General features: G+C 32.2%; 1 protein-coding gene across 3 annotated transcripts in view; it reads right to left on the minus strand.

The window, feature by feature from the left end:
- LOC127719905 (CAD protein-like) overlaps positions 1 to 17,307 on the minus strand; it is a 106,907-nt gene that overhangs the window by 50,984 nt on the left and 38,616 nt on the right. For all 3 annotated transcript variants that reach the window (XM_052226262.1, XM_052226261.1, XM_052226260.1), the window contains exons 13-15: positions 5,952 to 6,173; positions 2,692 to 2,880; positions 2,032 to 2,277 (exon numbers count right to left, since the gene is read on the minus strand). In XM_052226262.1, the coding sequence (XP_052082222.1) occupies positions 2,032 to 2,277; positions 2,692 to 2,880; positions 5,952 to 6,173 (657 nt within the window). The remainder of the gene's footprint in view (positions 1 to 2,031; positions 2,278 to 2,691; positions 2,881 to 5,951; positions 6,174 to 17,307) is intronic.

Here is a 17,307-nt window from a genome sequence, read left to right on the forward strand (position 1 = left end):
GGTTCTCTAGAAGAAGTTCAAAATGTAAAAAGTTAACGACGACGACGGACGACGGATGCCAAGTGATGAGAAAAGCTCACTTGGCCCTTTGGGCCAGGTGAGCTAAAAAAGAGTAGTTTTTTTGTATGTTGAGTAAGGGAAGTAACTTATCCTGTTCTGTTGTATCAAAGAGACATCTATATACTCTATAATTAAACAGATGTACAAATAGTCTTTCTTTCAAAAAATCAGAAACTTTAAATTAAGGTAGCACTACAGTCTAACAATGATTTTTTGAAGATATTTTTTTTATCACATAATTTCAAATTAAGTATTATTCTGCACAGTTTGTAAAAATCCCAAAGTCATTATCATATCACAACAGGGAGTAAATTGATAATGAACTTATGTAAATAAAAGCACATGGTAATCAATCTAAATATATAGGCATTTGGGAGGGGCTAATATGTCAATCATCTGTTGATACCAGTGTCCAGCTTTTAATCCCTGACCACAAGATAAATATTGTGGTCTTATCTCATTGTATTGCAACAAAAGTAATTTATATAACATGTTTATAAACAGAGAAAAAGATAAACAATATGAAAAGGCAAAAATCTAAAGGGAAGAAATCTACCAAAAATGAAAAAAAATATGGAAAAGAGTGAAAGTATCTTTGAAAGCCTCTGACTGCCTGTATAAATTTCTTCTATTTTGTCTTCTACATTTAAATACAGTTTTAGGCATTTTAACCAATTTTAAGTTTATGTGAAATTTTTCAATTCCATAAAACTCAAAAATCATGTGGGGTTGTCTTTTTTTAAAGAAGGGGATGGTCTTGGATCTTTTTATGAACATGTCTTTTGATGCACAATTTTAATGTTCTAGCTAATTTCAGTAATAGTATATTTCTTTTTAAAATACAAATGAAAATTATTCTTTATAGTGAGAATAATGATGTTAAATATTGATTATATGCAGCTGGTCAATCCTGTTATTCTCTTATCTTAGACTGTCTGGACAGAGGCGGAGCTTTGTCTATATTTAATTACTACATCACAGATGTTGGTCAAATCTGTGACGTCAAACTCCCGCCAAATGCCAAGTTAAGTGTTGCACAGTGCCACACATAATGTAAAATTTACAGCATTAGAGCATCAAAGACACAAAGTGTGTGGTTCTATTATAAAGCAATGGTGTCAGAACACTCCTGGGGTGTTCCCTGTGGCATTTTTGTATTTATGTTGCATTTATAGGGGTTCTAAGGGGGAATTCCGTTTTTAGGTCATTTCTCAGAACAATTTTTCATGAGATTTGTTAGGAAAAAATGAAAATATAAACTTTATGGGTACCCCCTTTGGCTTGACTTTAATACATGTGATTAAAGGGAGTATTTTCTACAATACCGTGTCCCAGTTTTTGGATAATTTGTTTTTAAATGAATTTATAGGTCTCCAAAGATGAAAGGTGAAATGAGGTTTGGCACTACGCAGTTAAATCGATATATCTTCTTACTGGAGGCATATACCAAAAATCTGAGACATGGTTTTGTAGATTGTATATGGTTGATTAAAGGGATGAAAACAAATTTTTACTACCATTTGACCTGAATGTGCCATTTCCATCCAAGTTGGAAGACCACTTTTTTGGCAATTAATGAGCTATATTTTGAGATTTATCATACCAAAAATAATTTATCTATAGATTAAGAAAGAGTAATATTTCAGCTTTAAAATGAGTTAAAGATTTTGAAAATCCATTGAGTAGTTTTGGAGAAATTAATCTTTAAAGAATGTTGGTTGGAGTCAGAAAATTCTGACTGTAGTGCTACCTTAAATAGTCTAAATATTGAACTATTACTGTAAAATCTTTGTTTTAAAGACATTCAATTCAATCCGACTTGTGTGTTTTTATAAAGAAAACTATTTAAACAATGGAAATATATGTACATATATATGTGTTAAATGGAAGACAGAATCTAACTCTTTACCAATTTTCATGGAAATTTGTCATATTTTTAATTGTTTCTATTTGGTTCACAATACTACTCACCTTGGTAGAAACCCTTGAGAACTTCTTCAGATCCCAACGAGGAATTTTGACAACACAGTAATCTAAACTAGGTTCAAAACAAGCTGTGGTTGGTGTCTTCTCAGAGTTAGTTACAGAGTTCCTAAGTTCTGGAAGTGGTATACCAAGAGATAGTTTAGCTGCTATATAAGCCAAAGGATATCCTGTTGCCTTGCTGGCCAAAGCTGAGCTTCGAGACAATCGGGCATTCACCTCTATTATGTAGTACTGAAATTATAGCAAATCTGATTACAACACACCTACAGGTAAAAACAAAATGTTACAGAAACATAAGCAGTCCATTTCTTATATCATTTCTTACAGAATTGAACTAACATATAATTGGAAAAATCAATTTTGTGTGAAAAGAATAAAAACTGAAAGAAAGAATTTTTTAATAAAATATGAGAAGATAGCCCTTTGATGTGCTTTTAGAAAATAAAAAGAAAACAAATTGATGAATAGGGAACCTATTTTCTTGCTACACAGCAAAAGATGTCAATTTACCAGACATCCTTAATAAATCAAGATTTCAACACTTGATCTATCTTAACAGGTCCTCTTCAACCTTTTCACATATTAAACTATGTCATGACATACATACCTTAGGGTCCATTAAGTGAGTACAGAAAGGTTAATTACCTCATGAGATTCAGGATTGAGAGCATACTGAATATTACACTCTCCGACGATGCCGAGATGACGGATGACTTTAATGGCAGTAGTCCTCAACATGTTATATTCTGTGTTGGTAAGTGTCTGACTGGGTGCTACGACTATTGATTCCCCAGTATGAATTCCTAATGGATCAACATTCTCCATGTTACATACCTGCATAAAAAAATAAGGTATTTTCTCAAAATTCTCATCTTTTAAGATAAAAATATTAACAATAAACTGCTTCGCTGAGCGCAGCTGGATACGCCCGCAGAGGTCCAACCCTGAACAGTTGGGGCAAAAATGGACACAATATTCAAGCTTGATACAGGTCTGAATTTAAATATTTGACATATTATAGGTTTCTGAATAAATGTAGTCAAAGAACTTGAAATTGGTTATATGAATTGAATTTATATTCAATTAAAGATTTCTTGCTGTTGTGAAATACACTATGCTGTTGCGCAATACTTAGTAAATCTGTTGTCAGACTATAAACAAATAAAATTTATAAAATTCTAAAGGGAGCTTACATCAATAGATATAATCAATTCACCAAAGTTTCATAAGAATTGCTGAAAGCATTTTTGAGTTATTGTTTGAAAACTGGAAAATCCCCCCTTTTTTAATTAACCCTTTCGCCGATGAGTCCCGGTTTACCGGGATTCACACTTCAGACAGCTGACGATGAGTCCCGTTTTACCGGGATCGGAATACCTCTTTTATATTTCCCGCTCAAAACAGTGCAAACACGAGTTATCTTTCTCTGTTGAATACCCGGATGAAAGTGTAAACATGGCGCTTCCGTTTGTTGAAAACCGTGTCAAAATCAGAGGAAATTTACGGAATTTACGAGAATTTGAAATGAGGGAACATTTTTTTTGAAAGAATATGGAAGAATTGAAGCCAAACTAGTATCCTTTTTTGACATAAAATGTCGTTTTGGGTAAAAAAATTACGATTTTGGGTCATAGAGCAGAATTTTGAGAATTTCACCTAGATAATGCCGAAAAATTGAAAATTTGAATATTTTATGAAGAAAAAATTATTAAAACATGAACAAAACTGTGAACATGGTGTAAGTGAATGAAATAAAGACATAAATAACTACAGACAAGTTTTTATTGATATTAATTATGAAGATCTCCTACTTGAGTAATAGTAGCCAGGGAAGCCATCGTCTCAGAGTAGCTTCTGTCTGGGCAGCTATCGGTGAAAGGGTTAATAAAACCCCATTACACAGAAATGTAAAATCTAAAGTTTACAAAATTCTAAAGGGAGCTTACATCAATAGATATCAACAATTCATCAAAGTTTCATGAGAACTGCTGAAAGCATTTTTGAGTTGTTGTCCGAAAACTGGAAAATCCCCCCTTTTTTTATGAATAAAACCCAGTAACTTGGAAACATAAAATCTAAAATTTATAAAAATCAAAAGGGAGCTCATGTCAATAGATATAAACAATTAACCAAAATTTCTTGCAAGTTGGTGAAAGCATTCTTGAGTTATTGTCAGAAAACTGGAAAATCCCCCTTTTTTAATGAATAAAACCCCATAACTCGGAAAAGCAAAATCTAAAATTTATAAAAAACGAAAGGGAGCTCACGTCAATAGATATAAACAATTCACCAAAGTTTTATGCAAATTAGTTAAAGTGTTTTTGAGTTAATGTCCGACATGTTGACGACGGAAGGACAGACGGACAATGGTATACCATAATATGTCCCGTAAACGGGCGTATAAAAACTGCAGATTATTATTCGTGGAATACCAATTTTTGAGGATTTTTTGGGTATAGGTAAACCACGAAATTTGATGTTCAATGAAGTACATATTTTTCATAGGCTTGTATGCAGATTTTAACAAAACCACTAAATTCAATATCCATGAAAATACAATTTTTCTTCAATCCATGAAATACATTATCCACGAAAATAAATGAATCCACAGTATAGAAAGTTATATCCACCTGTCTACATGACATGCGAGTTAGTGATGGTTTTGAATATATATAATTCTCAGTTTTATTGTTTAAACTCCAGTGTATATTTACCAATTTAATATGCCTCCTTTTATTACTCACATGGGATATTTGAACATTAAAAACTCAATCACTAGCTATAGAACAGTGGTACTAAATGTCCCATTGCCCAAAATTTCACTTAAAGCAGAGTTTGTTTTTTTTTAAATACAAAAATTTAAATGATTTTTTTGTTTTATGATGGATTGGTAATTTACAAAACCATATTCTTTTTAAAAATTATGTTATAAACAAATAGATTATCAATGATTTTTTGGGATAGATGAGAACAAAAATCATGTCAATATTTATTTTTATATGAGGAGTAAACTTTTATCCTTTAAAATAGTGTTATGCTGTGTTTTGTGTACTGTTGTTTGTCTTTTGGTCGGTTTCTTTTTTTGCCATGGCATTGTCAGTCTATTTTCAACTTATGAGTTTGAATGTCCCTTTTGGTATCTTTCGCCTCTCTTTTCCATATAATTAATATTTCCAAGGGGCATAACTCTTTTAAAAATTGTTAATCTGTACTGATTTTCAAACTTGTACGAGAAAATGCTGATATAAACATATGATATAAGATTTATAAAAATCTGGCAAGAATTGTACATGCGCGAGTGTTATCAAGACCTGAGGAACGGCTGGTATTTCTATGTCCCCCACAACACATTGCACCGGGACAATAAGAACAATTAAGTAGCTATCCTTTCATCAAGTCAATAATAGCAACATAGTGAAGATAAACTTTTCTAAATAGCTGTTCAAAATATATTGAAATAAAAGGTTAAAATGTTATGTTTCTGTAAAAATAAATGGAGAATGTTTCCATGTGACACAGATGATGCCCCTGCTTGCATATAACCCTATAAAGGGGCATAACTCAAGAACGATAAATGTGACACAACCCAAATTAGAACTTGATCTGTGTTTTGTGGTAATAAGCATTGTGTATAAGTTTCACTACATTAATTTGGTTGAAGTAAACTAAAGTTAAACTAAACTAAGAATGGAAACCAATTTTGGGACGTACGTACAGACGGACAAGGATAACAATAAATGCCCCCTCCCATGCGTCTTGGGCATAATAAATATAAAAAGACATCAGACAAATGACTATTTGTAACTTCTATTTAAACAGAATACATGGGTTCTCCTATCCATCCTTCATCACTGATATGACCTCAGACATACAATAGAACCAATGTATCCAATAATTATACTCACCGTGATACAATTGTCAAAGGCATCTCTGATGACTTCATACTCTACTTCCTTCCATCCTTTTAAGGATTTGTCTATCAAAACTTGACTGGTGTGAGCAAAGGCTGAGGTCACTAGAGACACCAACTGTTCCTTGTTGTCAGCAAAACCGGAACCCAGACCACCCAAGGCAAATGCTGCTCTAATCAACAGAGGATATCCTAGGTTTTCTGCTGCTTGAACTGCCTGTAAACAAAGATACAGTATTTGAAAACAACTTGCTACACTAAAAAGGGACAGGGAATGAGAAAGACCATATTGATGTCTAAACATAGGTAATTAGATACATTATTATGTAATATGATCTATGCAATTATTAACAAAGAATTCTAGTTTTGACATTCTTTATATTTGCACCCTAAAATGAATACTGTTTTTGACCTGTCTTTATAAAGGTAGCAATACAGTTAGGAAAAAAACATAAAATTGACACTCATAATTTTTAACCACCTTCTTTCTCTTGCTTTTTAATAAATAAGCCTTACTGTTTGTTCCAGGTATATGTATCGAAAAAATTGTGAAAAATAATCTCTTTTAGGTGTAACCATGGCAACAATCTGCATTTATTTGATACAAAATATTGCAAAAAAGGGGGTGAAAATGGTCACATAAGTCCCCAATATTTGGTCGAAAGTAAAATTTCAATCCATTTGAGTGAAACCTTTTCAGAAACCATTGACATTTTTCTTTCAAGAGGTCAAATAAAAATCATATGCATTTCACCTCATATTTCCATAAAGTTGAATCGAAAAATTTGAGCCCAACATATTTGTTGGAAAACACTACAATGATATCTGGACCTATGACCAGTAGGGATGTGAAAATACGGACTATCCAACAGAAAATGGCCTATAAAACATGAAAAAAACAATCTTGATGTTCATATAAACCCACTTTGAAGGCTTTATCATTTTTCAGCTATCTAAAAAATCAATTTTATTGCACAATAACTTTCATATTTGAAAAATTCACAGGGGCCAAAATGCGAAACCAAACTATTGCCACCACAGCAGCGAGCAAAAAACTGCAGTGGGAAAGGGATCAATATGATGGGTAGATACATTCCTCAAAGGTTACTTAGAAGATAACCCCCTGGAGTCAGAGTATGAATCTTACTCTATTCATTTGAAAAATTGTCACAGCACACTCAATTTAGGCTTATTCAAATACAAATGTAGAACCTGAGTTTCTGCTAATATCCTGAAATAAGCAACTGCACCAAGAGTCACTCTGCGTGTATGATAAGCCCATTTTTGTGCATATGGAAATTGTAGCAAAAATAAAATGAGATATTTAGAAAGCATTTAATCAGAGCTAAAGCAAATACAATGACTATGTAGAAAAACATGTATGAGGATACCCTTGGATCTATAAATATTGTTTCAAATATGACTGTTAAATACGTACAGACGGACAAGGGTAAAACTTAATGCCCCCTCCGCTACGGCGGGGGCATAAAAATGCCTTCAATTTATTTTATGGTCCCATAACTCTGGAAAGACAAATTAGATTTTTTTTTATATGGATGAGTTTGTTATATTCACCAATTCCAACAATAATGTACAGTTGCCAGTAAATCAATCCAAGCAAACTCAAGTTATGGCACAACATGTGAAAAATTTACTTAATTCAGACATTTAAAGTCTCATAACTCTGGAACAACATATCAGATAAATGTGGACACAGATGATGCCCCTGCTTGCATATAACGTTAAAAAGGGACATAACTCAAGAACGATAAAAGTGAAGCTACCCAAATTTATACTTGATCTGTGTTTTGTGGTAATAAGCATTGTGTATAAGTTTTATAACATTTGGTGGAGGCAAACTTAAGTCAGAGAACGGAAACGAAAAATTCAGCATTTTTTTCCATTTGTAAAGGGGCATAACTCTAGAAAGGTAAAAATGACGCCACCCAAATTCAAACTTGTTCTGTGTTTTGTAGTAATAAGCATTGTGTATAAGATTCATAACATTTGGTTGAGGCAAACTTAAGTTAGAGAACAGAAACGAATAAACAGCTGCGCCATGAGCGCATGATACGCCCGTCATCTTGTGTGTGAATTTTTATGCAATAAGCATAAATAGTTTCTGACATATGGCGTGACATGCGAAAACCCCCTTTTTTTTTTTACAAAAAACTCAATATCTCTAAAATAAAATTTAGAATCAAAACCAAAAAGTATACAGATCTTTAGATTAATATAACTAAGAAGTGTGTAAAATTTTAAGCAGTAATCATAAATCGTTTTTGAGATACGGCGCGACATGTGAAAACCCCCCTTTTAAAAAAAAAAAATCAATATCTCAAAAATAAAATTTTGAATCAAATCCAAAAAGTATACAGATCTTTAGATTAATATAACTAAGAAGTGTGTAAAGTTTTAAGCAATAATCAAAAACTGTTTTTGAGATACGGCACAACATGTGAAAAACCCCTCCCCCTTTTTTAACAAAATACTCAATATCTCTAAAATGAAATTTTGAATCATCACCAAAAAGTATACAGATCTTAAGATTAATATAACTAAGAAGTGTGTAAAATTTTAAGCAATAATCATAAACTGTTTTTGAGATATGGCGCGACATGTGAAAAATAACACACACCTGTTTTAGTTACTAAGTCCCGTAACTCAAAAAGTTTTAATCTTATTTTCACCAAAAAGTATACAGATCGTTTGACCATCATAAGAAACAACTATGTTAAGTTTCATGAAATTTGGAGAAGTCATTCTCAAGTTACGGTGCGACATGTTTATGCCGGACAGACAGACGGACGGACACCAGACATTTGTATACCATAATAAGTCCCGTCCGGGCGTATAAAAATTCAGCAATTTTTCCATTTGTAAAGCGCATAACTCTAGAACAGTAAAAGTGATGCCACCCAAATTCACACTTGATCTGTGTTTTGTGGTAATGAGCATTGTGTATAAGTTTCATAACATTTGGTTGAAGCAAACTTTATTAATTAAGTTAGAGAACGGAAACGAAAAATTCAGCAATTTTTCCATTTGTCAAGGGGCATAACTCTTGAAAGTAAAATGTGACGCGACCTGAATTCAAACTTGATCTGTGTTTTGTGGTAATAAGCATTGTGTATAAGTTTCAAAACATTTGGTCGAGGCAAACTAAAGTTTAAGAACGGAAACCAATTTCGAGACATACGGACAAGGGTAAAACTTAATACCCCCTCAGCTATATATGCCGGGGCATAAATATAATAAAAATTTATCAAACCCAACAATAACATAAAGTTTTCAGGAAATCAATTTAGATAAACTGGAGTTAGTGCAGGTTGTGAAAAATTGTCTTAATTGAAATGGTTCAAGTTCAGTAACTCTGGAACACAAGAGTGCACATGCTGAAATGTCTCGCCTTCTTTACTAACCATTGATAGTCCTAAATGAAAGCTTTACTACAACTATTACATAAACTTAACATGATCAAAGAAAATGAAGTCAAGGTCATATAAATCAAACGAGAAATACATGTACACCTTACAATCATTCAATACACTAAATATAGTTGACCTATTGCTTATAGTTTCTAAGAAACAGACTTAACCAAGAAAACTAAACATTGACCAATGAATCAAGAAAATGAGGTCAAGGTCAGATGAACGTTGCCAGGCAGACATGAACAGCTTACAATCCTACCATACAACAAATATAGTTGACCTATTGCTTATGGTTTAAGAAAAACAGACAGAAACACATAAACTTAACACTGAGCAATGAACCCTGAAAATGAAGTCAAGGTCAAATAAAACCTGCGAGACTGACATGTACATCATAGAATATTTCCATACACCAAATATAGTTGACTTATTGCATATAGTATAAGAAAAAAGACCAAAACTTAAAAAACTTAACTTTGACCACAGACTGAACCATGAAAATGAGGTCAAAGTCAGATGACACCTGCCAGTTGGACATGTATACCAGTCACCTTACAATCATTCCATAAACCAAATATAGTAGACCTATTGCATAAAGTATAAGAAAAACGGACCAAAACACAAAAACTTAACTATAACCACTGAACCATGAAAATGAGGTCAAGGTCAGATGACACCTGCCAGTTGGACATGTACACCTTACAATCCTTCTATACACCGAATGTACTAGACCTATTGCTTATAGTATCTGAGATATGGACTTGACCACCAAAACTTAACCTTGTTCACTGATCCATGAAATGAGGTCGAGGTCAAGTGAAAACTGTCTGACGGGCACGAGGACTTTGATAGGTACGCACATACCAAATATAGTTATCCTATTTCTCATAATAAGAGAGAAATTAACATTACAAAAAATCACAACTTTTTTTCAAGTAGTCACTGAACCATGAAAATGAGGTCAAGGACATGTGACAGACGGACACTTCGTAACATAAGGCATCTATACACAAAGTATGAAGCATCCAGGTCTTCCACCTTCTAAAATATAAAGCTTTTAAGAAGTTAGCTAACGCCGCCGCCGGATCACCATCCCTATGTTGAGCTTTCCGCGACAAAAGTCGCAGGCTCGACAAAAAAAACAGAAAATTAAAAAATAAATGGAGAATGTGTCCAGATGCCCCGCTTGTAAATATGCATGAGTCAATGTACTAATTATCCCATTTATAAAGGGGCATAACTCAAGAACGGTAAAAAGTGACGCTACCCAATTTCGAACTTGATCTGTGTTTTGAGGTAATAAGCACTGTGTATAAAATTCATAACATTTGGTTGAGGCAAACTAAAGTTAGAGAAGAGAAACGACAGATTTAGAATTTTTTCCATTTATAAAGGGGCATAATTCTTTTGTTTGCAAATATGATAGAAACTTCTCGATCTTTTTATTACATCTTTTCATTTAAAAGTACAAAAACATTTTTATTACCTGATTACCATATCATTGTTCAATGTAGATTTATAAAATTATTTTATTGATTGTTTATTATGACAACTGCCATGATCACTAAACAATCAGAGACATGATGGGGCTTAATTACAATGCCCTTTTATTCCTTTTATTCATTTACAAACAAAAGGTCAGTTTTAAAAACCTTTATTCTTATAAATCTATCATGACCTGAAACAACTTGTGCATACAAATTGAAAATAATAAGAAACAAAGTACAAAATTCTGATAAGATATTGATTTTACAAAATTCTGATAAGATATCAATTTTAAAAATATATCTTGTATAATTTTTAAGTTCAGTTAACTTTTCATTTAGTAAAACAAAGTCACAGAAGGAATGATAAGTGTCCTTGATCTCTGATAACAAGTCATAAGGTATAAAATTATGACAAGTAATGAATATCCGGGTTACTTCACATGCGTATTGGGCGTGATACCAAGCGGGAAACAAAAAAAGAATATTACGCCATATTGGACATGCTGCTTTTGATGGAAATGACTGAGAATATATTACAGTTTGTGCTGTTCTAACATGCAGAGGACCAATGAATAGAATAATAAGGTCAGTTTTTATAAACACTCATCTATTGCAAGTAGACTTTATATATAAAAAACAGCAAAAAAAAGTTGTTTTAAAAATGTAATCGGGTCTATACTTGGATTGGAAAGGGAGGTGACATCATCAATTTTGTATTCTTTAAAGGGAAACTTCGTAAGAAATATGCATACAATCATTAATATTAACATTTTATTCTCCTGGGTAAGTGATCAAAATAGATTTTTAAATCTGACTATCAATTTTCGACAAGACGCCATCTTGACAGCATCTCGATACAAATTACCACGTGATATCACATACCACAAAGTCCCAAAACAAGCATGACATACCAAAGGTTCTTTCAGTGTCAAAATGAGGTATATATATGTTTTTGGTAAAACTACTTTTAGTTATTGTATGTTCATCCCTAATTTGATAAATCGGCATGGCTTAATAAATTATTGCCAGAGGTTGTGTAAAAGTGGCACATTCGGGTATTCTAACGACTTCCAGACGACCTTACAAATTTAACATTACCATTGCGGATATCCATGCATAGCTTCCCTGCTGAGTGAACCAGGTGTGCACAGGTAAAATTTATAATTTATAAAATTTATATTCTGTCCCGACAGATAGTAATATGCAAGATATGAAATCCTACACATATCAAATTGGGCGCATGCCTTTTAATTAACACACTGTTTATGAACGACATGTTTAAAGAAAGAAAAATATTTTGTTAATGAAATAAACCAGCTGAAAATAGAGATATAATGAATATATTTATACATTTTCTTACGATTAAATTTGGAAAAAAATAAGTATAAACTTGAAATCAATAAATATTGACATTTTGAAAATCTTATGACAAATTTCGGTCAGCATATCGATATTAATATTTGACATAAGAGCATAGAAACATATATTTATTGCATACAAATGTCAGAAAGTCGACATAAGGTAAATGGATAGACAGTCACTGATCGAAACATCACAACTAAAAATTCATTTGTTTGCAAATATAAGAGAAACTTCTCGATCTTTTTATTACATCTTTTCATTTAAAAGTACAAAAAACATTTTTATTACCATATCATTGTTCAATGTAGTTTATAAAATTTTAATTGTACGAGGGCACCATGAAGCCAATTTGAAAGCTTGTTTTCTTTTCAATTATTTAAGCATAATAAACTATTTACTAATAAATTTTGTTTTTAATGTGGTATAATTTAAAACATACAAACTTGATTCACATTTTATTGTTCATCCCAAATATGTGACAAGCTAGGGACTGGAAACCCTCAGTACTGTCACTCTCTGAACTAGATATTTTTAGCTATGATAGTATGAGACAATTCTAGCGACCTTATACAAAAATGTTATAAAAAATATGGTCCAATCATATGAAAACAAAAATGTGAGTTAATCGGACGAGCAAAATTGGCACCATTTGATCACGAATTGATTTCGTAAACATTTAGCTATAAATGAAACTTAATTATAAAACTAGTATCTCTTTCCCTTTACAGCTCTTTTCATATTGCTTGAAAGACAAAGGTTTGTTTGGCTTGCTTGCTTTGTTTGTATCAATGTTTGCTCAAGCATTGTAATTAAGACTGACATCTGAAAACAATATAAAAAGGCGGATTTAAACTTGTATACATTATATTTAAATTTGATTGGACATTATCAAATAATCAAATTTACCTATACACAGGTTTAACTCCGCCTACTTATATTGTTTGCAGATGTCATTATGAAAAGAGCTGTAAAGTCTGATATTTGTAATGCATTCTTTTCAACCTTTCATTTCATATGCTACGAGCATACCTTCTTAAACTTTTCACTTTTCTCACTTAATGACCCTATCCACCTAAATTTTCGAAAATCGGATGTATGATATTTGTAATGTATACTTGGTGATCTTTCAATTGATATGCGACAACACCATCTTCAAGAAAGTTTGATTTAAGCACTTAATAACCCCATTCAACTCATTTTTGGAGGACAGGAATTTTATATTTGAAATGAACACATTATGACCTTTTATTTGATATACAACAATCTTACCTTGGAAGACAATTTAATTTTTGCACTCAATGACCCCACCCAACCCATTTTTGGGGGACTAAAACTTTATATTTGAAATGTACGATTTATGGACTTTCATTTGATAAGCAACAACCAAACCATGTTAGAAGTTTTAATTTTTGCACTAAATGACCCCACCCTTCTCACTGGGATGAAAAGGGGGTTCAAAATTTTCATTTTAGAGTAGAGCTCATTTCGACGTTCAATTTGATATACCAAATGACCCCATTTGACTAAGTCCAAAAAATGGTGCAATATCAATTGTATAAATAGAACTTATGAAGCTTACAAAGTCAATGCAAAACATGAAAATTTCAAATTGCATTTTTTGGGGGGTTTTCATTGAATGTTTTTGGTAATTAGTCAAACATATAACCATGTTAAACTCTTCAATTTCTGAAAAATTTAGGTGGCTAGCTGTTGTTGATTCAGAAATACATGCCCCCGCTCGCAAAATTTCAAACCGCATTATCTCTAAAACAAAAACAGATATCTCAAATCTGCTAAGTGAAAAATGATCTGCAGTTGAAGTACAACACTGTAACATAAACAAGAGTGCACACGCTGAAATGTCTTGCCTACTATAATGACAATTGATTTTATGTTGATAGTCCTAAATATAAATTTTAACTACAAGTATCACTATTTAACATTTATGATCCAAGAAAATGAGGTCAAGGTCAGAAAACCAAGCTGGAAATACATTTACACCTTCAATACAATCAATCCATACACCGAATATAGATGACCTATTGCTTATAGTATAAAAGAAATAGACCAAACCTTGGAAATTACATTTTGACCAATGAACCATGAAAATGAAGTCAAGGTCAGATGAACCCTGCCAGACAGACATGTACACCTTAAAATCATTCCATTTATCAAATATAGTTGGCCTATTGCTTATAGTTTCTAAGAAACAAAGTGAACCATGAAAACTGAACATTGACCAATGAACCATGAAAATGAGGTGAAGGTCAGACGATACCTGCCAGACAGACATATACACCTTACAATCATTCCATACACCAAATATAGTTGACCTAATGCTTAAAATTTAAGAAAAATTCGTAAGGGTTCCGCGGAACCTAGTGTCTCGCCTACTTCTGCTGTTTATCACAGGCTCAACAAAAATGAGGAAAAAAATTAATAAAAATATTCCTCTCTATACTATCTTTTGATTGTAAGTAGCTTCTGTCCAAGTTTGGTAAAAATCCAGGATAGTTTATGAATCTAATAAATGTTTTAAATAAAAACTTAAACTGTTATGTAATGTTAACTGGAAGAAAAACTAAGTCCATTTATAAGTAAAATACGGAAAAAATGGAAAAATATTTTAACAAAATTTCCTTTTAGATACTAGCTTTTAATCATAAACAAGCTTCTGTCCAAGTTTGGTACAAATCCAGGATAGTTTAAGAAAGTTGTTAAAATTTTAAAAACTTGAACCACAGAGTGAATGTAATGTTAACTGGCAGAAAAACTAAGTCCATTTATAAGTAAAATACGGAAAAAATGGAATTTTTTTTTTACAAAATTTACTTCTGGATACTATCTTATGATCACAAACAAGCTTCTTTCCAAGTTTGGTACAAATCCAGGATAGTTTAAGAAAGTTATTAAAATTTCAAAAACTTTAACCACAGAGTGAATGTAATGTTTCCTGGCAGAAAAACTAAGTCCATTTATAAGTAAAATACGGAAAAAATGGAAATTTTTTTTTACAAAATTTACTTCTGGATACTATCTTATGATCACAAACAAGCTTCTGTCCAAGTTTGGTACAAATCCAGGATAGTTTAAGAAAGTTATTAAAATTTCAAAAACTTTAACCACAGAGTGAATGTAATGTTTCCTGGCAGAAAAACTAAGTCCATTTATAAGTAAAATACGGAAAAAATGGAATTTTTTTTTTACAAAATTTACTTTTGAATATTATCTTATGATCATAAACAAGCTTCTGTCCAAGTTTGGTAGAAATCCAGGATAGTTTAAGAAAGTTATTAAAATTTCAAAAACTTTAACCACAGAGTGAATATTTGTGGACGCAGCCGACGACGGAATGTAGGATCGCTATGTCTCGCTTTTTCGACAAAAGTCGAAGGCTCGACAAAAAACAGACCAAAACACAAAAACTTAACATTGAGCAACGAACCGTGAAAATGTGGTCAAGGTCAAATAAAACCTGACAGACTGACATGTACATCGTAAAATATTTCCATACACCAAATATAGTTGACCTATTGCATACAGTTTTAGAAAAACAGACCAAAACACAAAAACATAACATTGAGCAATGAATCGTTAAAATGCGGTCAAGGTCATATAAAACCTGCCAGACTGACATGTACATCGTAAAATATTTCCATACACCAAATATAGGTGACCTATTGCATACAGTATTAAAAAAACAGACCAAAAGACAAAAACTTAACTTTTGCCACTGAACCATGAAAATGAGGTCAAGGACAATGATTATATGACAGACGGAAACTTCGTAACACAATGGACCTATATACTAAGTATGAATCATCCAATTCCTCTACCCTCTGAAATATAAAGCTATACAAATAGTTAACGATGTTGCTGCCGCCACCATCAGATTGTATTCTGTATGCTCACATTCTGCGACTTGCATCAAATGCGATTTAAACAAGAATGTGTCCATAGTACAAGGATGCCCCACTCGCACTATCATTTTGCACTATCATTTTCTATGTTCAGTGGACCGTGAAATTGGGGTCAAAACTCTAATTTGGCATTAAAATTAGAAAGATCATATCATAGGGATCATGTGTATTAAGTTTCAAGCTGATTGGACTTCAACTTCATCAAAAACTACCTTGACCAAAAACTTTAACCTGAAGCAGGACACAGGGACGAACGGAAAATTGATGTTTACAAGTGTTTGTAAAAAACATTGATGCTGTTCATAATACTCTTTTTGTAGATAATCTTTAACTTCATGTCAATTGTAGGCCAATTTATGCTAAATAACTCATATACAGTACACTTGATATAAGTGTGTAAGATGGAGTATTAACCTGTTTCTAATTGTCATTTATTTTCATAACTTTAACAGAAACCCTCCCCCTTTTTCACCATTTGCAGTTTTTCTTATTTCTATAAAGCAAAGATATACTCAGACCTGCTAATTCAATCCATTTTGGGTTAATATTACACAAGTTTTGGAACTAAGTACAATTTAATGTGCTTCCACACTCACCCAAAGAAAATTGGATATTTACCCACAAAATCATACGAACACCTTCTATTAAAAGATGGAAAAGTAACATTTTGAGAGGGCAACTTATAAATGTTAATATCTAAAAAAAACATCTCTAGAGATAACTTGTATCGAATCTTAATGTAAAATTCTGAGTTTGGAAATTTTAATAGGCCAAGGTCACTGTTATTAAATAGCTGAATGAAAATTGTAAAAATGCATCCTAGAAGTACAAATGTCAATTGTGAACCATATTTGACAGAAATATCAAATTACTGTAAATTCAGAAATTATTGCATGCATTTATTATAGCGATTTTGTCATTTTAGACTTAAATGCGATTTTAATTTTTACGATTTTGAGAAAAAATCCTGTTTAGTTCATATAAAATATTTCAAAATGCGAGTTTAAATTATTGCATTTACAACTCTGTCGCATTTGTCGCAATAATTTCTGAATTTACAGTAGTCCTAAATATAGAAACTATAGTTATAATCCTTTGAATTATTCAAATTTATTTTGCTATAAACGCATATATGTAGGGGCGACCAGCTG

The sequence above is a fragment of the Mytilus californianus genome, unplaced genomic scaffold (genome assembly GCF_021869535.1).
Source record: "Mytilus californianus isolate M0D057914Y unplaced genomic scaffold, xbMytCali1.0.p SCAF_11, whole genome shotgun sequence".
Classification (NCBI taxonomy): Eukaryota; Metazoa; Mollusca; class Bivalvia; order Mytilida; family Mytilidae; genus Mytilus; species Mytilus californianus.